Source organism: Zea mays, chromosome 6 (assembly GCF_902167145.1).
Source record: "Zea mays cultivar B73 chromosome 6, Zm-B73-REFERENCE-NAM-5.0, whole genome shotgun sequence".
Lineage (NCBI taxonomy): Eukaryota > Viridiplantae > Streptophyta > Magnoliopsida > Poales > Poaceae > Zea > Zea mays.
In genome coordinates this window covers 4,590,452-4,617,171 of record NC_050101.1, presented here as the reverse complement: position 1 = coordinate 4,617,171, position 26,720 = coordinate 4,590,452, and the positions used below count along the sequence as shown (strand labels likewise).

Sequence of the window (26,720 nt, the reverse complement as noted above, 5' to 3'; positions counted from 1 at the left end):
GGCCACACAACCCCCATTTTTGATGAAAATAGCCATGAGCGACCATTTTCAATAATACTAGAGGCTAACACCTACGGATTTTTGACTAAGAAATGGTCTCCACCAGAAATCCAAGAATGTGATCTATGGCAAGGAAACATATGTGGGGTGAGGTGTATGAGCCTCTGGTCGATGATCAATGGCCACACAACCCCCATTTTTGTCGAAAATAGCCATGAACGACCATTTTCAATAATACCGAAGGCTAACACCTACGGATTTTTGACCAAGAAATGGTCTCCACCAGAAATCCAAGAATGTGATCTACGGCAAGGAAACATATGTGGGGTGAGGTGTACGAGCCTCTAGTCGATGATCAATGGCCACACAACCCCTATTTTTGTTGAAAATAGCCATGAACAACCATTTTCAATGACACCGAAGGCTAACAACTACGAATTTTTGACCAAAAAATGGTCTCCACCATAAATCCAAGAATGTAATCTATGGCAAGGAAACATACGTGGGGTGAATTGCATGAGCCTCTGGTCGATGATAAATGGCCACACAACCCCCATTTTAGTCGAAAATAGCCATGAACGACCATTTTCAATAATACCGAAGGTAACACCAACAGATTTTTGAACAAGGAATGGTCTCCTCCAGAAATCCAAGAATGTGATCTATGGAAAGAAAACATATGTGGGGTGAAGTGTACGAGCCTCTGATCGATGATCAATGGCCACACAACCCCCATTTTTGTCGAAAATAGCCATGAACGACCATTTTCAATGACACTAAACGCTAACACCTATGGATTTCTGACCAAGAAATGGTCTCCACAATAAATCCAAGAATGTGATCTATGGCAAGGAAACATATGTGTAGTGAGGTGTATGAGCCTCTGGTCGAAGATCAATGGCCACACAACCCCCATTTTTGTCGAAAATAGCCATGAATGACCATTTTCAAAAATACCAAAGGCTAACACATTCGGATTTTTGCCCAAGAAATGGTCTCCACCAGAAATCCTAGAATGTGATCTATGGCAAGGAAACATATGTGGGGTGAGGTGTACGAGCCTCTGGTCGATGATCAATGGCCACACAAGCCCCATTTTGCCGAAAATAGCCATGAACGACCATTTTCAATAATACCGAAGGCTAACACGTACGAATTTTTGACCAAGAAATGGTCTCCACCAGAAATCCAAGAATGTGATCTATGGCAAGGAAACATATGTGGGGTGAGGTTTATGAGCCTCTAGTCGATGATAAATGGCCACACAACCCCCATTTTTTATGAAAATAGCCATGAGCGACCATTTTCAATAATACTATAGGCTAACACCTATGGATTTTTGACCAAGAAATGGTCTCCACTAGAAATCCAAGAATGTGATCTATGGCAAGGAAACAAATGTGGGGTGAGGCGTATGAGCCTCTGGTCGATGATCAATGGCCACACAACCCCCATTTTTGTCAAAAATAGCCATGAACGACCATTTTCAATAATACCGAAGGCTAACACCTACGGATTTTTGACCAAGAAATGGTCTCCACCAGAAATCCAAGAATGTGATCTACGGCAAGGAAACATATGTGGGGTGAGGTGTATGAGCCTCTGGTCGACGATCAATGGCCACACAACCCTAATCTTTTTGTCGAAAATAACCATGAACGACCATTTTCAATGACACTGAAGGCTAACAGCTACGGATTTTTGACCAAGAAATGGTCTCCACCATAAATCCAAGAATGTGATCTATGGCAAGGAAACATATGTGTAGTGAGGTGTATGAGACTCTGGTCGAAGATCAATGGCCACACAACCCCCATTTTTGTCGAAAATAGCCATGAATGACCATTTTCAAAAATACCAAAGGCTAACACATTCGGATTTTTGCCCAAGAAATGGTCTCCACCAGAAGTCCAAGAATGTGATCTATGGCAAGGATACATATGTGGGGTGAGGTGTACGAGCCTCTGGTCAATGATCAATGGCCACACAACCCCCATTTTGCCGAAAATAGCCTTGAACGACCATATTCAATAATACCGAAGGCTAACACGTACGAGTTTTTGACCAAGAAATGGTCTCCACCAGAAATCCAAGAATGTGATCTATGGCATAGAAACATATGTGGGTGAGGTTTATGAGCCTCTAGTCGATGATAAATGGCCACACAACCCCCATTTTTATGAAAATAGCCATGAGCGACCATTTTCAATAATACTAGAGGCTAACACCTACGGATTTTTGACCAAGAAATGGTCTGCACCAGAAATCCAAGAATGTGATCTATGGCAAGGAAACATATGTGGGGTGAGGTGTATGAGCCTCTGGTCGATGATCAATGGCTACACAACCCTTATTTTTGTCGAAAATAGCCATGAACGACCATTTTCAATAATACCGAAGGCTAACACCTACGGATTTTTGACCAAGAAATGGTCTCCACCAGAAATCCAAGAATGTGATCTACGGCAAGGAAACATATGTGGGGTGAGGTGTATGAGCCTCTGGTCGACGATCAATGGCCACACAACCCTAATTTTTGTCGAAAATAGCCATGAACGACCATTTTCAATAGTACCGAAGGCTATAACATTCAGATTTTTGACCAAGAAATGGTCTCCACCAGAAATCAAAGAATGTGATCTATGGCTAGGAAACATATGTGGGGTGAGGTTTACGAGCCTCTGGTCGATGATCAATGGCCACACAACCCCCATTTTTGTCGAAAATAGCCATGAATGACCATATTCAATAATACTGAAGGCTAACACGTACAGATTTTTGACCAATAAATGGTCTCCACCGGAAATCCAAGAATGTGATCTATGGCAAGGAAATATATGTGGGGTGAGGTGTACGAGCCTCTGGTCGATGATCATTGGCCACACAACCCCCATTTTTGTCGAAAATAGCCATGAATGACCATATTCAATAATACCGAAGGCTAACACGTACAGATTTTGACCAAGAAATGGTCTCCACTGGAAATCCAAGAATGTGATCTATGGCAAGGAAACATATGTGGGGTGAATTGCATGAGCCTCTGGTCGATGATAAATGGCCACACAACCCCCATTTTAGTCGAAAATAGCCATGAACGACCATTTTCAATAATACCGAAGGCTAACACCAACAGATTTCTGACCAAGGAATGGTCTCCTCCAGAAATCCAAGAATGTGATCTATGGAAAGAAAACATATGTGGGGTGAAGTGTATGAGCCTCTGGTCGATGATCAATGGCCACACAACCCCCATTTTTTGTCGAAAATAGTCATGAACGACCATTTTCAATGACACTAAACGCTAACACCTATGGATTTCTGACCAAGAAATGGTCTCCACCATAAATCCAAGAATGTGATCTATGGCAAGGAAACATATGTGTAGTGAGGTGCTCTGGTCGAAGATCAATGGCCACACAACCCCCATTTTTGTCGAAAATAACCATGAATGACCATTTTCAAAAATACCAAAGGCTAACACATTCGGATTTTTGCCCAAGAAATGGTCTCCACCAGAAATCCTAGAATGTGATCTATGGCAAGGAAACATATGTGGGGTGAGGTGTACGAGCCTCTGGTCGATGATCAATGGCCACACAACCCCCATTTTGCCGAAAATAGCCATGAACGACCATTTTCAATAATACCGAAGGCTAACACGTACGAGTTTTTGACCAAGAAATGGTCTCCACCAGAAATCCAAGAATGTGATCTATGGCAAGGAAACATATGTGGGGTGAGGTTTATGAGCCTCTAGTCGATGATAAATGGCCACACAACCCCCATTTTTTATGAAAATAGCCATGAGCGACCATTTTTAATAATACTAGAGGCTAACACCTACGGATTTTTGACCAAGAAATGGTCTCCACTAGAAATCCAAGAATGTGATCTATGGCAAGGAAACATATGTGGGGTGAGGTGTATGAGCCTCTAGTCGATGATCAATGGCCACACAACCCCCATTTTTGTCGAAAATTGCCATGAACGACCATTTTCAATAATACCGAAGGCTAACACCTACGGATTTTTGACCAAGAAATGGTCTCCACCAGAAATCCAAGAATGTGATCTACGGCAAGGAAACATATGTGGGGTGAGGTGTATGAGCCTCTGGTCGATGATCAATGGCCACACAACCCTAATTTTTGTCGAAAATAGCCATGAACGACCATTTTCAATGACACTGAAGGCTAACACCTACGGATTTTAGACCAAGAAATGGTCTCCACCATAAATCCAAGAATGTGATCTATGGCAAGGAAACATATGTGTAGTGAGGTGTATGAGCCTCTGGTCGAAGATCAATGGCCACACAACTCCCATTTTTGTCGAAAATAGCCATGAATGACCATTTTCAAAAATACTAAAGGCTAACACATTCGGATTTTTGCCCAAGAAATGGTCTCCACCAGAAATCCAAGAATGTGATCTATGGCAAGGAAACATATGTGGGGTGAGGTGTACGAGCCTCTGGTCGATGATCAATGGCCACACAACCCCCATTTTGCCGAAAATAGCCATGAACGATCATATTCAATAATACCGAAGGCTAACACGTACGAGTTTTTGACCAAGAAATGGTCTCCACCAGAAATCCAAGAATGTGATCTATGGCAAGGAAACATATGTGGGGTGAGGTTTATGAGCATCTAGTCGATGATAAATGGCCACACAACCCCCATTTTTATGAAAATAGCCATGAGCGACCATTTTCAATAATACTAGAGGCTAACACCTACGGATTTTTGACCAAGAAATGGTCTCCACCAGAAATCCAAGAATGTGATCTATGGCAAGGAAACATATGTGGGGTGAGGTGTATGAGCCTCTGGTCGATGATCAATGGCCACACAACCCTTATTTTTGTCGAAAATAGCCATGATCGACCATTTTCAATAATACCGAAGGCTAATAACACCTACGGATTTTTGACCAAGAAATGGTCTCCACTAGAAATCCAAGAATGTGATCTATGGCAAGGAAACATATGTGGGGTGAGGTGTATGAGCCTCTGGTTGACGATCAATGGCCACACAACCCTATTTTTTGTCGAAAATAGCCATGAACGACCTTTTTCAATGACACTGAAGGCTAACACCTATGGATTTTTGACCAAGAAATGGTCTCCACCATGAAAGTCGGCAATTTTAGCATCTAATTTTGCTATATGATCATTTTGTTGTTTAATTAAAGCCATGTGATCATGAATGGCATTAACATCAACATCTCTACATCTAATACAAATAGATACATGCTCAACGATAGATGTAGAGGGTTTGCAAGATTTTAATTCTACAACCTTAGCATGTAATATATCATTTTCACTTCTAAGGTTAGAAATAGTAACATTGCAAACATCAAAATCTTTAGCCTTAGCAAGCAATTTCTCATTTTCAATCCTAAGGCTAGCAAGAGAAATATTCAACTCATCAATCCTAGCAAGTAAATCAACATTATCATCTCTAGGATTGGAAGTTGAAACATTACAAACATGAGAATCAACCTTAGCAATTAATTTGGCATTTTCATTTCTAAGGTTGGTGATGGTGTCATGGCATGTGCTTAGCTCACTAGATAATTTTTCACATTTTTCTACCTCTAGAGCATAAGCATTCTTAACCTTAACATGCTTTTTATTTTCCTTGATTAGGAAGTCCTCTTGGGAGTCCAAGAGATCATCCTTTTCATGGATGGCACTAATTAGCTCATTTAGCTTTTCCTTTTGTTCCATGTTAAGGTTGGCAAAAAGGGTACGCAAATTATCTTCATCATCACTAGCATTATCATCACTAGAAGATTCATATTTAGTGGAGGATTTTGATTTAACCTTCTTCCTTTTGCCGTCCTTTGCCATGAGACACTTGTGGCCGACCTTGGGGAAGAGAAGTCCCTTGGTGACGGCGATGTTGGCAGCGTCCTCATCGTCGGAGGAGTCACTAGAGCTTTCGTCGGAGTCCCACTCCCGACAAACATGGGCATCGCCCCCCCTCTTCTTGTAGTATTTCTTCTTCTCCTTTCTTCTCCCCTTCTTGTCGTCGCCCTATCACTGTCACTAGATATAGGACATTTTGCAATAAAATGACCGGGCATACCAATTTTGTAACACATTTTCTTGGAGCGAGGTTTGTAGTCCTTCCCCCTCCTTTGTTTGAGGATTTGGCGGAAGCTCTTGATGACGAGCGCCATTTCCTCATTGTCGAGCTTGGAGGCGTCGATTGGTTGTCTACTTGATGTAGACTCCTCCTTCTTCTCCTCCGTCGCCTTGAATGCGACTGGTTGTGCTTCGGGTGTGGAGGAGGTGCCTTGCTCGATGATTTTCTTTGAGCCTTTAATCATTAGCTCAAAGCTCACAAATTTTCCTATGACTTCCTCGGGAGACATTAGCTTATATCTAGGATCACCTCGAATTAATTGAACTTGTGTAGGGTTAAGGAATACGAGGGATCTAAGAATAACCTTGACCATCTCATGGTCATCCCATTTTTCGCTCCCGAGGTTGCGCACTTAGTTCACCAAGGTCTTCAAGCGGTTGTACATAGCTTGTGGATCCTCCCCTTGGTGAAGCATGAAGCGACCGAGCTCCCCCTCGATCGTTTCCTGCTTGGTGATCTTTGTCACCTCGTCTCCCTCGTGCGCGGTCTTGAGTACGTCCCAAATTTCCTTCGCACTTTTTAACCCTTGCACCTTATTATACTCCTCTCGACTTAGAGAGGCGAGGAGTATAGTAGTGGCTTGGGAGTTAAAGTGGTGAATTTGGGCCACTTCGTCCGAGTCGTAGTCTTCATCCCCTACGGATGGTACCTGTACACCAAACTCAACAACATTCCATATACTTTTGTGGAGTGAGGTTATATGAAATTTCATTAAATCATTCCACCTAGCATAATCTTCACCTTCAAAGGTTGGTGGTTTGCCTAATGGAACGGAAAGTAATGGAGTATGTCTAGAAGTACGAGGATAATGTAAGGGAATCTTACTAAACTTCTTGCGCTCATGGCGCTTAGAAGTTATGGAGGGTGCGTCGGAGCCGGAGGTAGAAGGTGATGAAGTGTCGGTCTCGTAGTAGACCACCTTCCTCATCTTCTTAATTTTGTCGCCACTCCGATGCGACTTGTGGGAAGAAGTCTTCTCCTTGTTGCGGGACTCTCCCGATAGAGCTTTCTTGTTGCTTGTAGTGGGCTTTTTGCCGGTATCCATCTCCTTCTTGGCGTGATCTCCCGACATCACTTCGAGCGGTTAGGCTCTAATGAAGCACCGGGCTTTGATACCAATTGAAAGTCGCCTAGAGGGGGGTGAATAGGGCGAAACTGAAATTCTCAAAATTAATCACAACTACAAGCCGGGTTAGCGTTAGAAATATAATTGAGTCCCGCGAGAGAGGGTGCAAAATAAATCGCAAGCAAATAAGAGGTGTGACACGCGGATTTGTTTTACCGAGGTTCGATTCTCGCAAACCTACTCCCCGTTGAGGTGGTCACAAAGACCGGGTCTCTTTCAACCCTTTCCCTCTCTCAAACGGTCCCTCGGACCGAGTGAGCCTTTCTTCTCAATCACTTGGAACACAAAGTTCCCACAAGGACCACCACAAGATTGGTGTCTCTTGCCTCAATTCCAAGTGAGTTTGATCGCAATGAAGAATCAAGAAAGAAGAAAGCAATCCAAGCGCAAGAGCTCGAAGGAACACAAGCAAATCTCTCTCACTAGTCACTAAAGCTTTGTGTGGAATTTGGGAGAGGATTTGATCTCTTGAGTGTGTCTAGAATTGAATGCCTAGCTCTTGTAAGTGGTTGGAAGTATGAAAACTTGGATGCAATGAATGATGGGTGGTTGGGGGTATTTATAGCCCCAACCACCAAACTAGCCGTTTGGTGGGGCTGACTGTCGTATGGTGCACCGGACAGTCCAGTGCACACTGGACATGTCCGGTGCGCCAGCCACGTCACCAAAGCCGTTGGGTTCCGACCGTTGGAGCTCTGTCTTCTGGGCCCGCCTGGATGTCCGGTGGCGCACTGGACATGTACTGTAGAGTGTCCGGTGCGCCAGTATGGGCGTGCCTGACTTCTGCGCGCGCTGGCGCGCATTTAATGTGTTGCAGGTAGCCGTTGGCGCCAAAGTATCCGTTGCTTCGATGGCACACCGGACAGTCCGGTGTACACCGGACATGTCCGGTGAATTATAGCGGACTAGCCGTTGCGAATTCCCGAAGCTGGCAAGTTCCTGAGGCGCCGTTCCTTGGAGCACCGGACACTGTCCGGTGTACACCGGACAGTCCGGTGAATTATAGCGGAGCGCCTCTGGATTTTCCCGAAGGTGACGAGTTTGAGTTGGAGTCCTCTGGTGCACCGGACACTGTCCGGTGACACACCGGACAGTCCGGTGCGCCAGACCAGAGGTGCCTTCGGTTGTCCCTTTGCTCTTTTGTTGAACCTAATACTTGGTCTTTTTATTGGCTAAGTGTGAACCTTTGGCACCTGTATAACTTATACACTAGAGCAAACTAGTTAGTCCAATTATTTGTGTTGGGCAATTCAACCACCAAAATTATTTAGGAACTCAGTGTAAGCCTAATTCCCTTTCAATCTCCCCCTTTTTGGTGATTGATGCCAACACAAACCAAAGCAAATGTAGAAATACAATATTGAACTAGCTTGCATAATGTAAGTGCAAAGGTTGCTTGGAATTGAGCCAATATAACTACTTACAAGATATGCATGAATTGTTTCTTTGTTTTTAATATTTTGGACCACGCTTGCACCACATGTTTTGTTTTTGCAAATTTATGTAAATCCTTTTCAAAGTTCTTTTGCAAATAGTCAAAGGTAAATGAATAAGATTTTGCAAAGCATTTTCAAGATTTGAAATTTTCTCCCCCTGTTTCAAATGCTTTTCCTTTGACTAAACAAAACTCCCCCTTAATGAAATCCTCCTCTTAGTGTTCAAGAGGGTTTTGATATTAATTTTGAAGAGGGTATACCAATTTGAAATTATATCACAAGTAAGATATCAATTCAAAAATACTCTTTGAAAAACTAAAATTTTTGAAATTGGTGGTGGTGCGGTCCTTTTGCTTTGGGCTCTTACTCTCTCCCCCTTTGGCATGAATCGCCAAAAACGGAATCATTAGAGCCCTTTGAATTACTTTCTCCCCCTTTGGTCATAAGTAAATGAGTGAAGATTATACCAAAGATGGAGTCCTTTTGCTTGGTGCTCATGCTTTGTCCCCCAAAAATGGAGAGTTGCTTGGAGTGACAGCGAAGGATGAGTTACGGAGTGGAAGCCTTTGTCTTCGCCGAAGACTCTAATTTCCTTTCAATACACCTATGACTTGGTTTGAAATAGACTTGAAAACACATTAGTCATAGCATATGAAAGAGATATGATCAAAGGTATATAAATGAGCTATGTGTGCAAATTAACAAAAGAAGTTCCTAGAATCAAGAATATTTAGCTCATGCCTAAGTTTGTTAAAAGTTTGTTCATCAAGTGGCTTGGTAAAGATATCGGCTAATTGATCTTTAGTGTTAATATATGAAATCTCGATATCTCCCTTTTGTTGGGGATCCCTTAAAAAGTGATACCGAATGGCTATGTGCTTAGTGCGGCTATGCTCAACGGGACTATCCGCCATGCGGATTGCACTCTCATTATCACATAGAAGAGGAACTTTGGTTAATTTGTAACCATAGTCCCTAAGGGTTTGCCTCATCCAAAGTAGTTGCGCGCAACAATGTCCTGCGGCAATATACTCGGCTTCGGCGGTAGAAAGAGCTACAGAATTTTGCTTCTTTGAAGCCCAAGACACCAAGGATCTTCCCATGAACTGGCAAGTCCCCGATGTGCTCTTTCTATTGATTTTACACCCCGCCCAGTCGGCATCCGAATAACCAATCAAATCAAATGTGGATCCCCTAGGGTACCAAAGCCCAAACTTAGGAGTATAAACCAGATATCTCAAGATTCGTTTTACGGCCGTAAGGTGAGCTTCCTTAGGGTCAGCTTGGAATCTTGCACACATGCATACGGAAAGCATAATATCCGGTCGTGATGCACATAAATAGAGTAAAGAACCTATCATCGACCGGTATACCTTTTGATCCACGGACTTACCTTATGTGTCGAGGTCGAGATGCCCATTGGTTCCCATGGGTGTCTTGATGGGTTTGGCATCCTTCATCCCAAACTTGCTTAGAATATCTTGGGTATACTTCGTTTGGCTTAGGAAGGTGCCTTCTTGGAGTTGCTTCACTTGAAATCCTAAGAAATACTTCAACTCCCCCATCATAGACATCTCGAATTTTTGTGTCATGATCCTACTAAATTCTTCACATGTAGACTCGTTAGTAGACCCAAATATAATATCATCAACATAAATTTGGCATACAAACAAGTCATTTTCAAGAGTTTTAGTGAAGAGCGTAGGATCAGCTTTTCCGACTTTGAATCCATTTGTGATAAGAAAATCTCTAAGGCATTCATACCATGCTCTTGGGGCTTGCTTAAGCCCATAAAGCGCCTTAGAGAGTTTATACACATGATTAGGGTACTCACTGTTTTCAAAGCCGGGAGGTTGCTCAACATAGACCTCTTCCTTGATTGGTCCATTTAGGAAGGCACTTTTCACGTCCATTTGATAAAGCTTAAAGCCATGGTAAGTAGCATAGGCCAATAATATATGAATTGTCTCGAGCCTAGCTACGGGTGCATAGGTTTCACCGAAATCCAAACCTTCGACTTGGGAGTATCCTTTGGCCACAAGTCGAGCTTTGTTCCTTGTCACTACGCCATGCTCATCTTGCTTGTTGCGGAAAACCCACTTGGTTCCTACAACATTTTGGTTAGGACGTGGAACCAAATGTCATACCTCATTCCTAGTGAAGTTGTTGAGCTCCTCTTGCATCGCCACCACCCAATCCGAATCTTGAAGTGCTTCCTCTACCCTGTGTGGCTCAATAGAGGAAACAAAATGTAACACCCCTGGTGTTTTTATTTTACTCGACAACGAGTATGAATTTAAGCGCGTAATATCAGTGGATAAAACATATGCTAAATTCTAATCATCTTCGCCTATCGTGATTTTAATATCGCATCTGTTCCGTCTGTCGCGAGTTCGACACCATTTTTATCTATTCGGGCTTGTCCTAAATTTTCGTGTTGTTCGGAACTTTTTTGTTCTGAAAATCGGTGCGTCCGGTGAGTATTTAAAATTCATCGTTCGCACGAATACGAATTCGGAAGCCCGACCCATTGTGATGATATCGAACAAATTAGTTTGAACTCGACGACTAAAATGTTTGGGGTAAAATAATTCGAATCGCGCGAAATCTTGCGCGAGGTTTTAATCCACTTTATTCTTCGGCACACTCTGTAAAATAATAAAATCAACTGTGTTTAGGCATCGGGTAAATTTTTATCCGAGTTCGACTAAACCAGTATTGTCTCGAAATAATGTATGCGATATCTAGTTCGTTTCCGTGTTGCCCGAAACAGTCACGAAAACTATCCGAACGAGAATTAGTCAGAACTCGTCGACTACGGTTTTCGGTGCAAACAATTCGGCTCACACTCGTCAACCGTGAAATCGCGTACGAGGATCCAAAAATTGTGCATCGATTCACTGATAAATTACTCTAGCTGTGGAACTAGGTGTTCAGATGTTAGACGTATGTTTATCTGATTTTAAACTAGATCAAATCTTGTTTGGTTCGATTCGTGTGTATCTCGTCTCGATCTAAATCCTTAAGTGTAAATAACAGATATGAATTCATCTAACTCCAGATTAGTCATCACATCAAATCCTTCTCCAATATTTTTGTCGAGGACCATAATTAGGGGTACCCTCAAGACTCCTAATTCTCAGCTGGTAACCCCCATCAGCATAAAGCTGCAAAGGCCTGATGGGTGCGATTAAGTCAGGGATCAGTCAGTACGAGCGACTTGATCGAGCCTCGTCCGAGCCTAGCCTCGGACAAGGGCAGCAGACCCCGGAGGATTTCCGTCTCGCCCGAGGCCCCCCTCCAACGGCGGACACATCTCCGGCTCGCCCGAGGCCCTGCCTTCGCTAAGAAGCAACCCTGACTGAATCGCCGCACCGACCGACCGAATCACAGGAGCATTTAACGCAAAGGTGGCCTGACACCTTTATCCTGACGCGCGCCCCCCCGGCAGAGCCAAAGTGACCGCCATCACTTCGCCGCTCAACTGACCGGCCTGACAGAAGGACAGCGCCGCCTGCGCCACTCCGACTGCAGTGCCACTTGACAGAGTGAGACTGACAGGCAGTCAGGTTCTGCCAAAGGCACCATAGGAAGCTCCGCCTGACCCAGGGCTCGGACTCGGGCTAAGCCCCGGAAGACGGCGAACTCCGCTCCGCCCGACCCAGGGCTCGGACTCGGGCTAAGCCCCGGAAGACGGCGAACTCCGCACCGCCCGACCCAGGGCTCGGACTCGGGCTAAGCCCCGGAAGACGGCGAACTCCGCTCCGCCCGACCCAGGGCTCGGACTCGGGCTAGGCCCCGGAAGACGGCGAACTCCGCTCCGCCCGACCCAGGGCTCGGACTCGGGCTAGGCCCCGGAAGATGGCGAACTCCGCTCCGCCCGACCTAGGGCTCGGACTCGGGCTAGGCCCCGGAAGACGTCGAACTCCGCTCCGCCCGACCCAGGGCTCGGACTCGGGCTAGGCCCCGGAAGACGGCGAACTCCACTCCGCCCGACCCAGGGCTCGGACTCGGGCTAGGCCCCGGAAGACGGCGAACTCCGCTCCGCCTGACCCAGGGCTCGGACTCGGGCTCAGCCCCAGAAGACGACGAACTCCGCTTCGCCCGACCCCAGGGCTCGGACTCCGCACCGGCCTCTGCCGAATGACCTCCGCCTCGCCCGACCCAGGGGCTCGGACTCGGCCTCGGCCACGGAAGTCAGACTCGACCTCGGCTTCGGAGGAGCCCCTACGCCGCCTAGCCTAGGGCGCGGGCCAGCCACGTCAACAGGAAGCGCCATCATCACCCTACCCCGAGCTGACTCGGGCCGTAGAGAACAAGACCGGTGTCCCATCTGGCTAGCTCCGCCAGATAGGCAATGATGACGCCCCGCAAGCCCTGTGACGACGGCGGCTCTCAGCTCTCTTACGGAAGCAGGAGGACGTCAGCAAGGACTCAACCGCTCCGACAGCTGTCCCTCCGCCAGGCTCCGTTGCTCCTCCGACGGCCACGACATCACACCAGCAGGGTGCCAAGATCTCTCCGGCTGCCACATCGGCATGTACTTAGGGCGCTAGCTCTCCCCCGCTAGACACGTAGCACTCTGCTACACCCCCGTTGTACACCTGGATCCACTCCTTGCGACTATAAAAGGAAGGACCAGGGCCCTCTTAGAGAGGGTTGGCCGCGCGGGAACGAGGACGGGACATGCGCTCTCTTGGGGCCGCTCGCTTCCCTCACCCGCGTGGACGCTTGTAACCCCCAACTGCAAGCGCACCCGACCTGGGCGCGGGACGAACACGAAGGCCGCGGGATTTCCACCTCTCTCACGCCCGTCTCCGGCCACCTCGCTTCCCCCTTCGCGCTCGCCCACGCGCTCGACCCATCTGGGCTGGGGCACGCAGCGACATTCACTCGTCGGCTTAGGGACCCCCCAGTCTCGAAACGCCGACAGTTGGCGCGCCAGGTAGGGGCCTGCTGCGTGTTGACGAACAGCTTCCCGTCAAGCTCCAGATGGGCAGTCTCCAGCAACCTCTCCGACCCGGGACGGTGCTCCGTTTTGGGAGTCTCGAGTTTGTGTCCTTCGACGGCAGCTACGACATGATACTCCTTCCACCGCCGCGTGACAACGACAATGGCGGCCGATAGCCCGCCCGCCGGCGGCGGGATCGACGACCTCTTCCCCGCGTGGTGGAAGAACAACATTTGAGCTCACCCCGTCCTCTCCCCCGCCAACGGAGGAGGAGGCGGGGCAACCAAGGCCAAGCGGGAGGCCGCGCCTCGCCGGCTGTCGAGCGAGTCGACGTCCCCAGCGCCCCAACGGGGGGCGCACCGGGTGTCGACCTCGCGTTGGAGACGAAGGCGAGCGCCGTCTCCCCGCGACACGCCAACCCCGAGCAGGTGGACGACGCCAGTACGCTCGCGGAGAGCTTGCGGGACGTCGCCCTCGTACCTGAGACGGCGGTGCAGTCAGTCCCCGACGGGACTACGTCGCCGCTCGTCGACCAAAAGGTACCGATCGATTCCCATCCTACGTCATTTCAGCTCGGCCTCAACCCACCTAGCGACCTTGCTTTGGCGGGCGCTCTCGTAGAGGTGAGTTCAAACCCTCTGGGGTTTCGCATGCGGTCGCCTTAGGACCGGTTGACGGACGTCTCGACCTACGGGCCCTCTGGGTCCGAGGAAGATGACGATCCCAACATCTGTTGGGATTTCTCTGGATTTGGTAACCCCAGTGCCATGCGGGACTTCATGACCGCATGTGACTACTGCCTCTCCGACTGTTCCGACGGTAGCCGCAGCCTCGACGACGAGGACTGCGGCCCAAGCCGCGAATGTTTCCACGTCGAGCTAGGGGATGCCTCCGAGGGCAATCATCTCGGCATGCCGGAGGATGGTGATCTCCCTAGGCCGGTGCCTCGCACTGACATCCCGCGGGAGCTAGCTGTGGTCCCCGTTCCGGCGGGGGGTCACGACCCACAGCTCGAGCAAGTCCGCGGGGCGCAGGCCAGGCTTGACGAGGGAGCAGGAACGCTTGAGCCGATCCGCCGGGACGTCGGGCAGGTATGGGTGGGCCAACCCCCGGCCGGATAAATACGTCACCTGCCCCAGGGTTTCCAGCACCGTGTCGCCAACGACGTTAGGGTCAGGCCGCCACCCGCATCCAGTGGGGTCAGTCAGAACCTGGCTGCAGCAGCGATGCTTCTCCGCGCGATGCCGGAGCCATCAACCACCGAGGGTCGGCGAATCCAGGGAGAGCTCAAGAATCTCCTGGAAGGCGCTGCGGTCCGACGGGCCGAGAGCTCTGCCTCCCGAAGGCAGGGATACCCCTCGGAACCTCATGCCGCGACTTCCCGATTCATGCGGGAAGCCTCGGTCTACACCGGGCGCACGCGCAACACCGCGCCTGCGGCCCCGGGCCATCTCGGCAACGAGCACCATCATCGCAACCGTCGGGCCCACCTCGACGAGAGGGTGCGCCGAGGTTACCACCCCAGGCGTGGGGGACGCTACGACAGCGGGGAGGATCGGAGTCCCTCGCCCGAACCACCCGGTCCGCAGGCCTTCAGCCGGGCCATCCGACGGGCGCCGTTCCCGACCCGGTTCCGACCCCCGACTACTATCACAAAGTACTCGGGGGAAACGAGACCGGAACTGTGGCTCGCGGACTACCGCCTGGCCTGCCAACTGGGTGGAACGGACGACGACAACCTCATCATCCGCAACCTCCCCCTGTTCCTCTCCGACACCGCTCGCGCCTGGTTGGAGCACCTGCCTCTAGGGCAGATCTCCAACTGGGATGACCTGGTCCAAGCCTTCGCCGGGAATTTCCAGGGCACGTACGTGCGCCCCGGGAATTCCTGGGACCTCCGAAGCTGCCGGCAGCAGCTGCGAGAGTCTCTCCGGGACTACATCCGACGATTCTCGAAGCAGCACGCCGAGCTGCCCAACATCACCGACTCGGATGTCATCGGCGTGTTCCTTGCCGGCACCACCTGCCGCGACCTGGTGAGTAAGTTGGGTCGTAAGACCCCCACCAGGGCGAGCGAGCTGATGAACATTGCCACCAGGTTCGCCTCTGGCCAGGAGGCGGTCGAGGCCATCTTCCGAAAGGACAAGCAGCCCCAGGGCTGCCCATCGGAAGATGCTCCCGAGGCGTCTACTCCGCGCGGCGCCAAGAAGAAAGGCAAGAAGAAGTCGCAAGCGAAACGCGACGCCGCCGACGCGGACCTTGTCGCCGCCGCCGAGTACAAGAACCCTCGGAAACCCCCCGGAGGTGCTAACCTCTTCGACAAGATGCTCAAGGAGCCGTGCCCCTATCATCAGGGGCCCGTCAAACACACCCTTGAGGAGTGCGTCATGCTTCGGCGCCACTTCCACAGGGTCGGGCCACCCGCGGAGGGTGGCAGGGCCCGCGACGACGACAAGAAGGAAGATCACCAAGCAGGAGAGTTTCCCGAGGTCCGCGACTGCTTCATGATCTATGGTGGGCATGCGGCGAATGCCTCGGCTCGGCATCGCAAGCAAGAGCGCCGGGAGGTCTGCTCGGTGAAGGTGGTGGCGCTAGTCTACCTAGACTGGTCCGACAAGCCCATCACCTTTGACCAAGCTGACCACCCCGACCACGTGCCGAGCCCGGGGAAATACCCGCTCGTCGTCGACCCCATCGTCAGCGACGTCAGGCTCACCAAGGTCCTTATGGATGGGGGCAGCTGCCTCAACATCATCTACGCCGAGACCCTCAGGCTCCTGCGTGTCGATCTGTCCTCCGTCTGAGCAGGCGCTGCGCCCTTCCACGAGATCATTCCCGGGAAGCGCGTCCAACCCCTCGGACGACTCGACCTTCCCGTCTGCTTCAGAACACCCTCCAACTTCCGAAGGGAGATTCTGACGTTCGAGGTGGTCGGGTTCCGAGGAACCTACCACGCGGTACTGGGGAGGCCATGCTACGTGAAGTTCATGGTCGTCCCCAACTACACCTACCTGAATCTCAAGATGTCGGGCCCCAACGGGGTCATCACCGTCGGCCCCACGTACAAACACGCGTTCGAATGCGATGTGGAGTGCGTGGAGTACGCCGAGGCCCTCGCCGAGTCCGAGGCCCTCATCGCCGACCTGGAAAGCCTCTCAAAAGAGGTGCCCGACGTGAAGCGCCATGCTGGCAACTTCGAGCTAGTGGAGACGGTCAAGGCCGTCCCTCTCGACCCCAGTGGCGACACCTCCAAGCGGATCCGGATCGGTTCCGGGCTCGACCCCAAATAGGAAGCAGTGCTCGTCGACTTTCTCTGCGCAAACGCCGACGTCATTGCGTGGAGTCCCTCGGACATGCCCGGCACACCAAGGGATGTCGCCGAGCACTCGCTGGATATTCAGGCCGGAGCCCGACCCGCCAAGCAGCCTCTGCGCCGATTCGACAAGGGGAAGCGCAGAGTGATAGGCGAGGAGATCCACAAGCTAAAAGAAGCGAAAAGCGTCAAGCTCAACCCTGAAAGGTGGGTCCTCGGGGCGCCGCAGGGCATGGTCTTGGAGTTCATTATCTCCAAACGGGGCATCGAAGCCAACCAGGAGAAAACCCCAACCATCGCATAGCACCCCGAGCCCTTGCTGGGGGTACCCGGGGGCTGCACACACCCCCGGGAAAGGCCGCTTGTCACCGCCGACGTTCTGGAGCCCGGAACGTACAAGCTGGCCGGCGGTCAAGGCGAGGTCTACGGCAACGCTTGGAACGTCCGACAGCTACGTTGCTTCTACCCTCAAGATGTTTTCAAGCTGTTCGTATACCTCGCTCCCACACAAGTCTCAGTCGTCAAGGAAGGGTCGGCCTCGCCTCGGCAGAGCCTGACCCTCCCTCGGGGGCTAAAAAAGGGGGAACCCCTCTGCGTCAAGATTGGGTGTACTTCTCCGCATCCAAAATTTTCGATCAAAAAAGGCTTTTGCGTTCTCCCGGCTATGTCAGAAGCAGGGTCCCGAGGAGCGAACGTGGGTACATGTAAGTGGTGAGGCCGACTGAGCCGAGGAACTCCTATGCCTCCGGGTTAAGGACACCTCACTCATCACCCGCCACGAAAAATGACCCAACTCGGGAAGCCACCCTATTATTGACAAGCTAAGCCGGACACGCAAAATGAAAGGAAGAAGAGTGCGACTTCATGCAAGAGAAACACAGTGTTCAGGCCTCAGCGGCCGCAGTAAGACACACACACATCCAACAGAAACTGTCCCCAACAAGAGTTAGGCGCCACCTTGGGAAGGAGCCGCGCCTTCAGTTCCGTCCCCGCCTTCGGTAAGGTCCATCTCGGTTTCCGGCGACGGCGCAGGGGGAAGGATCTCCGCCTCAAAGGTGGTCGCCAGCACCACGCTCGGACCCGCGGCGACCGCGTCGAGCCGCTGAACTTCTGCCAGGGCAGCTTCGTCTTCGTCAGGAAGACAATACCCCTCACTAACCCGCTCTAGGTCCACAACATAGTGGGAAGCGAGCACGGCAAAGGCCCGCCTGACGCCATGGTGTAGCGCCTCGCGGACTCTGCCGCGCGCGTGATCACCCAAGGCTTGAAGGCGGCTTTGAGGGGAGCTTCCTGAAGGGACGTCGCCGGAGCCAAGGATCCGATAAACGTCCGAGATGGCCTCAGACATGGCCGCGAGGTCAGCCTCCCTCTGCTCGGCAGCTTCGGCAAGCGCCTCGGTGAGCGCCTTGGCGGACTCGTCAAGGGCGGACTCGAGCTCTGCAAACAACCAGAGGAAAGACCTCAAACACAAGCAGAGGAAACAGACAAGAACAAGAACCAGGGACGGCCAAGGCGTACCTCCGGCTCGGGCGCGCTGCTCCGAAGCCGCGACCTGGGCTGCGGCTAAGTCGGCCGCGAGGGTTTCAGCCCGGCATTCAGCCTCGGCAGCCCGGCCCCGAGATTGGTCCCGCTCCTCGACGACCTGGACGAACTCCGACCGCTGCCGCTGCGCCTCCGCGCGCGCCGCTGCCGCCTCGGCTCTCAGGTCAGTGCAGAGCAACTGGAGGTCCGCCACCTTGGCATCCTGCTGAGAAAGGCGCGCAGTAGCCCCGGCAAGCGAGGTCCTCAGGGATCACAGCGAGCCCCAGACATCGACCTCGCGGCGAATGAACGACGACTTGGCGGCGCTCCGATCCGTCAGGTCCTGGGGGAAGGAAACAGGGCGTCACGAAGAACGCCTCGCTCACAGAAAAGAAAAGGTATGCCTGAAACCGTTACCTGGAGGATTTTGGGGACGTCCCTGCAGAAAACCTTCAGCGACAACCGGAGCGACCCCACCGTTGCTTCATCACACTCGCGGAGCTCATCCCAGGACTGGTCCTCCTATTCATCGTCGAGAACGAAGATAGGGTCCGAAGCCTCGCGGGTCCGAAACCGGAGCAACTGGCGCCGGGCCCCGGGGCTCCGCCGCACAGCAATGAGGCTGCCGCCCGGCTGGACGGATCGCGCCTCCGCGCCCACCTCTTCCGAGGCACCGGGCACTGACGCATCGGCCGTCTCGACGCCGGCAGCGGCCGGTCGCTCTCCGACTGGGACGGCGGCAACTTCGGTGGCGGCAGGCGCCAGCATGGCCGGCACGACAGGCGGGCTCGGGACCACGTCGGCGTCAGCCGCCTCCCCTATCACGATGGCCACCTCGGCAGAAGAGCCAGCCTCGGGAACCTGCTCCCCAGCGACGGGTGCCGCCCGAGCCCCCTGCGGTAAAACACCCTGCGAAAGGGTCGGCTGAACGACAAGGCCCGGGGCGGCGCTGGCCGCACAGGCCGGCGCCGTCTTAAGGGCCTTCCGGGGTGCTAGGTCGGTCTGGCCATGGCTTCGCTTGCTGAGGGAAAAAGGAAAATCACGGCCGAGACATATGAATGGAAAGCCAAGACGAAGACATTCTGAGATACTTACCCACTCCGGGCCATGATCCACCGCGCCTGGGGGAAGTTTCTTGGATCCCGGCTCCCGGAACAGCCGCCGAGGTCCGCTTCGCCGGCAACTTCGGCACCACCCTTGCTTTGGACACCCGGGGAGCAGATTGCTCGTGCACTGTCACGATGACTTGAGGGTCACCTCCATGCGCTGCCGGTACGAGCGGCGGCTCTTGGGGAGCAGACGCCCTGACCTGGCCCCCCGGAGTCACCTCAGCTTCTCCAGCCGAGGGGTCGGGTGCCCTCTCGGGTTGCCCCCGTGTCTCGGGCCGGGACCCCGACGCCCCGACTCCGGGGACTGACGGCGTCGGCCCGCTCGGGGGCTGGCTCGACGGCTCCTGGCCACACCCCAAGCCGGGGCTGAGGCCGAGACGGGCGGCCATGTCGTCCTCCTCATCATCATCGTCGTCGTCGTCGTCGTCGGGCGTCTCCGGCGACGGTTCCCTCGGGAGTCCCTCCCTCTCCTGCTGGCGACGACGTTTTTCCAAGGCGTCCCGAGCCCGCCTCCGCTCGCGGGCCCGAGCCTTCTCCGCGTCCTTCTTCTTCTTCTCCTCCGCGGCGACCCGCCGCGCTGCTCGGTCCACCGCATCCTCCGGGACCCGTGGCCGGGAAGGCTTGTGCCACCCCACCTCCTGAAGAAAGGGGGGAAAGAAGCCTGATCGTAAAGACCAGGAGCAACCCGATGTATGAAGAAGGAAGGAGCGAACACTCACCAGAGTCACGCACCCCTGGTCGGGGCGCATCCGAAGCTGGGAGAAGGCGTGGGGGTCCGGCTTCCCCAACGCAGCCGACACCCGCCATTGGAGGGCGTCGAAGGGAAGAGGATCAGGGGACATCTGTGAACCCTCCCAGCCAGCCTCCGGGTCATCTCCCAAAGCGACAGCCGTCGCTCCGCCAAGGGAAGCACCCTCCGACGGTGGATGGCGGCAATCACTCCCGCTGCGGTGAGTCCCCCCTCCCGCAACGCCTCCAAGGCCTGGAGAAGGGGTCCGAGGTTCTTCTGTCTTTCGTGCGGTGTCCCGTGACGCCAGGCGTCGGTGGCGGCGGTGACTACTCGCTGGGAGAACGGCGGGAGCAACTCACCGTCGTTCCGGAGGTAGAACCACCGGCGCTGCCACCCCTTGTTCGAGGACGCGAGGATGGCAGGAATATACTGCGACGCCCGCGACTGCCTCAGCAGGAGGGTGCAGCCGCCGGCCCGCACCGCTGCGTGGACCTTCCTCTCCCCCGTCGGCGAGGCAAAAAGCTCGGCGAAAAAGAGATGGGTCCACAAATCCCAATGGGGGGCGATCCCCAAATACCCTTCGCACACCGCTACGAAGATAGCGGCCTGCGAGATGGAGTTGGGGGTGAGGTTGTGCAACTCCACCCCATAGTGGTACAGGATCGCCTGCATAAAGCGGCCCGCCGGCACACCGAATCCCTGCTCGTGGAAGGAAACGAAGCTCACGACGTACCCCGGCGGTGGGGATGGAGCGGCTCCACCCACGGGAGGAATCCACTCTGGTCGCTGCTCATCGGTGAGAGGGCGAAGCAAACCCTCGCCAACCAGCTCCTCCAGATCGCTCGCCGTCACCGTGGAAAAGGGCCATGGATCGCGCGGCGAGATGATGGTCACCCGGTCAGCTATCACCAAGACGGAAGGGATGGCGGCGCAAGGGGCGGGAAGGGCGGTTTTCTCTTCTCTGGCTAAAGTCTCTCGGGTTGCGAAAACCTAAAGGAAGAGGCAGGAAGCGGAGCAAAGAACCGTCACCAGACCCTCTCCCAGGTATATAATGACCAAGGCGAGACCGTTTCCAGCGCTCCGCCCGGACCGGATGCGGGATTCAAAAAACGTGAAGCGAAACAGCCGTTCCTCGAATGGCTCGCGCACGCGCAACGGCCGCCCGGCCAACAACTCGCCCCGTCGCATTAACTCCGCGGCGGGACAGGCGGCGCTTCTGGCAGGAGAAGCGGGCGACGCTTCGCCTTCGCCGAAATAACCGCGCCAGAAAAGGTACGCCACGTCGTTCGATTTCGTATCCTTTTCCTTTTTTCCTCTTTCTCTATCTCTTGCAACAGGGACCGGGAAAGGGGGATACCCCGAAAAGGATCCTTCACCGTGAAGGAACTGGGCTCCGAGCCTCCCTACTGATCAGAGGTTCAAAGGCTGGCCCCCCGAGGGGTTCAACAGCCGCCTCAGATCGCGTGGGCCCTACACCCACTACAGGTCAGAGGTTCGAAGGCCGGCCCCCCGAAGGGTTCCACGGCCGCCTCAGGCTACTCGGGCTCTGCGCCCATTACTGATCAGGGGTTCGAAGGCTGGCCCCCGATGGGTTCACAGTCGCCTCAGACGCCGAGCGAGGGATGACCAGGGGTACGTTCGATACATAACCAAGGCTCGGGATGCGCTCCCGAGGTACCCTAGGACATTTCCGAGACCAGCGGGAGCGATCTTGTAACGGAATCCCATCAGAGGGAGGCATCGAGCCCTCGGACCCCGTCGCCAGGGGACCGGGTCCGGCAGATCACCCGTAGGTACTTTTGGGCGTGCCTCTGGGCCCCTAGCCGACCCCTAACGAATGGGGCACGGACGTCCACTCGGATTACCCGCTTGCAGCTCACCGGAGACACCATGTTCGGCGCCCATCGAGGGTAACATGGCGCTTTCCCCCCCTCCTCCTTGCGGAAAGGCGACGCAGGGGCGTATGTAAAAAGCCGAGTCTATCCCTGATCGCCCTCTCGCCCTGTGCAGAGGCTCGGGGGCTGCTCTCGCAATCCTGGCTCCGGCCGAACCGTTGACAGCGTCAACATACCAGCCCGAGAACTTGGGCCCCGACCGTACACCCGGGCTACGGCCGGTTCGCATGAGGGAACAACCAGGCCAGCCGAAGCATTACTCAAGGCATTAAGACCTCGAAGGATTGAAACCACTCCTCCGAGGCCTCGGGGGCTACACCCGGCGGGTGCGCTCGCGCGCACCCACCGGAACAAAATGCAACCGAGAAAGGCTGGTCCCCTTGCAAAAAAGTGCGACGAAAGCCTCCAAGCGAGTGCTAGCACTCCCTTTGAGGCTCGGGGGCTACTGTCGGGGACCATAATTAGGGGTACCCTCAAGACTCCTAATTCTTAGCTGGTAACCCCCATCAGCATAAAGCTGCAAAGGCCTGATGGGTGCGATTAAGTCAGGGATCAGTCAGTACGAGCGACTTGATCGAGCCTCGCCCGAGCCTAGCCTCGGACAAGGGCAGCCGACCCCGGAGGATTTCTGTCTCGCCTGAGGCCCCCCTCCAACGGCGGACACATCTCCGGCTCGCCCGAGGCCCTGCCTTCGCTAAGAAGCAACCCTGACTGAATCGCCGCACCGACCAACCGAATCACAGGAGCATTTAACGCAAAGGTGGCCTGACACCTTTATCCTGACGCGCGCCCCCCGGCAGAGCCGAAGTGACCGCCGTCACTTCGCCGCTCCACTGACCGGCCTGACAGAAGGACAGCGCCGCCTGCGCCACTCCGACTGCAGTGCCACTTGACAGAGTGAGACTGACAGGCAGTCAGATTCTGCCAAAGGCACCATAGGAAGCTCCGCCTGACCCAGGGCTCGGACTCGGGCTAAGCCTCGGAAGACGGCGAACTCCGCTCCGCCCGACCCAGGGCTCGGACTCGGGCTAAGCCCCAGAAGACGGCAAACTCCGCTCCGCCCGACCCAGGGCTCGGACTCGGGCTAGGCCCCGGAAGACGGCGAACTCCGCTCCGCCCGACCCAGGGCTCGGACTCGGGCTAAGCCCCAGAAGACGGCGAACTCCGCTCCGCCCGACCCAGGGCTCGGACTCGGGCTAGGCCCCGGAAGACGGCGAACTCAGCTCCGCCCGACCCAGGGCTCGGACTCGGGCTAGGCCCCGGAAGACGGCGAACTCCGCTCCGCCCGACCCAGGGCTCGGACTCAGGCTCAGCCCCAGAAGACGACGAACTCCGCTTCGCCCGACCCCAGGGCTCGGACTCCGCACCGGCCTCTGCCGAACGACCTCCGCCTCGCCCGACCCAGGGGCTCGGACTCGGCCTCGGCCACGGAAGACAAACTCGACCTCGGCTTCGGAGGAGCCCCCACGCCGCCCAGCCTAGGGCGCGGGCCAGCCACATCAACAGGAAGCGCCATCATCACCCTACCCCAAGCTGACTCGGGCCGCAGAGAACAAGATCGGTGTCCCATCTGGCTAGCTCCGCCAGATAGGCATTGATGACGCCCCGCAAGCCCTGTGACGACGGCGGCTCTCAGCTCTCTTACGGAAGCAGGAAGACGTCAGCAAGGACTCAACCGCTCCGACAGCTGTCCCTCCGCCAGGCTCCGTTGCTCCTCCGACGGCCACGACATCACACCAGCAGGGTGCCAAGATCTCTCCGGCTGCCACATCGGCATGTACTTAGGGCGCTAGCTCTCCCCCGCTAGACACGTAGCACTCTGCTACACCCCCGTTGTACACCTGGATCCACTCCTTGTGACTATAAAAGGAAGGACCAGGGCCCTCTTAGAGAGGGTTGGCCGCGCGGGAACGAGGACGGGACAGGCGCTCTCTTGGGGCCGCTCGCTTCCCTCACCCGCGTGGACGCTTGTAACCCCCTACTGCAAGCGCACCCGACCTGGGCGCGGGACGAACACGAAGGCCGCAGGATTTCCACCTCTCTCACGCTCGTCTCCGGCCACCTCGCTTCCCCCCTTCGCGCTCGCCCACGCGCTCGACCCATCTGGGCTGGGGCACGCAGCGACATTCACTCGTCGGCTTAGGGACCCCCCGGTCTCGAAACGTCGACAATTTTGTCGAACTTATTTTGGTTTGACCTTTTAAATATATCTCAAATTCAAATATCAGAACCACAAATATCTGAGATTTTTCAGTTAAAGAAATTAAAAATCTGAAAAAGGAAAAATTTTCTCACGTTCCAATCCATCCACCGCAGCTCAAGTCGTTCTCATCTCCTACCGCGGCCTCCCCTTCAGATTTTTCCAGCCGCTTTCTCTATTCCTGATTTTCCTACCGCCGAGCGCAGTTCTCTTCCTTATCTTCTTCTTCAGTCGTGTCTCTCTCTTCATTTATCTCCTCCGCCTGGGATATTTCTTGCCTTGCCGCCGGTCTTATCTCCCACGGCAGCTGAGCACGTCGAGCTGCCTCGTTGTTTCTATCCGCCATGGTCCGCCCAGCCGAGGTCTTGCCCAGCTCGCCTGGCCGCTGCGCAGCCCTCTCAGCTCCATCTCCCAGCTCGCCAATTTCCTGGCCGGAGCTCGCTCTGCTCTCTCCCATGACGCGCGCTGGTGCCCAGCTCGGCCTCCGCTTCTTCCTGTTCGCGCTTGGTATCCAGCGCGTCCAGCCCCAGCGCCGTCGGCCATCCCCAGCTTGCTTGGCCACCACCTCCCATGGCCGGCTGCTGCTCCTTGGTGCAGCTCGCCCAGCTCGGATTGCGCTCGACTTCCAGCGCCGTGGTCTCGCCAAGATCCCTGTCGAGCTCGTCCCTGCGCGCACGTTTTTCTGCACGCATCTTCCTCAAATCGTGGTGTGCCTAGCTCGCTCCAGCTCGCCGGTCGAGTTTCTCCCTCGCGTTCGGACCCGGCCGTTAACGCCCAGTCATGTGTTCTTTTTCCCCAGCTCGGATCTCGTCAGCCGCCGTTCTCTAACCTGTGTCTCGATCGGCGTCGTGGAGCTTTGGTTGATCGGCTCGTCGTTGACCTCGCCGATGTCGTCGAACCGTCGAACTTTGTTCTTCCCTGCTCGATCTCGTCAAACCACGAATCCCGGACTTTAGACAAAAATAAGCAAGGTCCCTGTGCATCGCTTATCAAGTACTCGGTCGAAGACTTCAATCGAAGATCGTCGTTATTCCGTGCGTCATAAGGAATCCCATGGATCGGATGAAGACGAAGCTAGCAGCGCGATATTCCCCAAGCGCTCGACAAATTGTCTGAATCGGAATATCGCTACCGATCTCGTGGATTCATGTTGGCTGTGGAAACGGTAAGCTGATAAATTATTCAGTATAGTTCGATAGTTGAATAAATTAATATGTTAGTGCGAGGCTCATTAGCGTGCTCGATAAATTGCGTAAGTCACGAAACTCTCGTCGACTTCGTAGTTCTTGCGATTATCGAGCCAGATTCAGCTATGGCGAATTATTTCGCTATTCCGGTCACTTAGCTGAATTAGTCGACCGAGTAGAATTTTGATAGGCATGTGTGATGATAAAATATTTTAATCACCTATAAAGATGTAGTATAATTTATAAGGCAAGGGATTAGTTCAGAATTTAATTAATTAACTGATAAGTGTGATTAGGCTAATTGTATTTCTTGTGTATAGTTTGTTGTTCGTGATGTTTGCGTTAGGTTCGAGAAGCGTAATTATTGCGCGTAGTCATATACTAATAACTAGTGTTTCCGCACAAAATTGTACAACGCCTCGCCGCTAGGTGTTTAATTCACCGTCGTGTAGCCTTATTTAGGTTTGTGATATTCTTGTTTATATGCATTCATGTGCATTATGCAAATCATTTAGGTACGTTGATTAACCACGAGATGCGGAGAACTTGAGTCAAGTCGACCCCAAGCGTGGACTACTTCGCATGGTGAAGCTGATGGACCAACCTGAAGATGGTTAAATCAAGCGATTGTTCGGTTGAGGGATACTCGTCAAGCGGACGTCATCTAACAAACACTAATATAGTGTTTATTCCAGGCAAGCCCCGGTGCATGCAGCCCATTCCTTGTGTTTTTAAATAATTTTTGCACACTTTAAGTCTAGTGAAATGTGCATTAGGTTTATAGGAGTTGCTTGAAACCCTTGGATGCATTGCCTTCCTTGAAATCCATACCTTTATAGATACTTCTGGTGAAGTATCAAAATTATGATTTACAAAAATGCTTAGCCCTGCTTAGATCTTGTGGATAGAGGTTGTCCTTAGCCTAGCTCGAGAAAGGATGGCTTCTACCTGCAAGAATATTTTCATTTGGAGCAATGGTGGGATCTTACTGCAAAGTTCCCTGTGATGCTCTTTTCATCCTATGGAACAGAAACAATCCTAAGGATGGAAATACTAAAATTGAGACTTGGGTTAGGAACAGGTGATGTTCTACCCAG

General features: G+C 53.4%; 1 protein-coding gene across 1 annotated transcript in view; it reads left to right on the top strand.

Annotated features, from left to right (window-relative positions):
* LOC109943334 (uncharacterized) overlaps nucleotides 1–26,447 on the top strand; it is a 188,594-nt gene extending 162,147 nt beyond the window's left edge. Inside the window, exons 2-3 of the mRNA XM_035960261.1 lie at nucleotides 24,517–25,601; nucleotides 26,139–26,447. Coding sequence (XP_035816154.1) covers nucleotides 24,517–25,481 — 965 coding nt within the window. The 3' untranslated portion in view covers nucleotides 25,482–25,601; nucleotides 26,139–26,447. The remainder of the gene's footprint in view (nucleotides 1–24,516; nucleotides 25,602–26,138) is intronic.
* The last annotated feature ends 273 nt before the right edge of the window (nucleotides 26,448–26,720 follow it).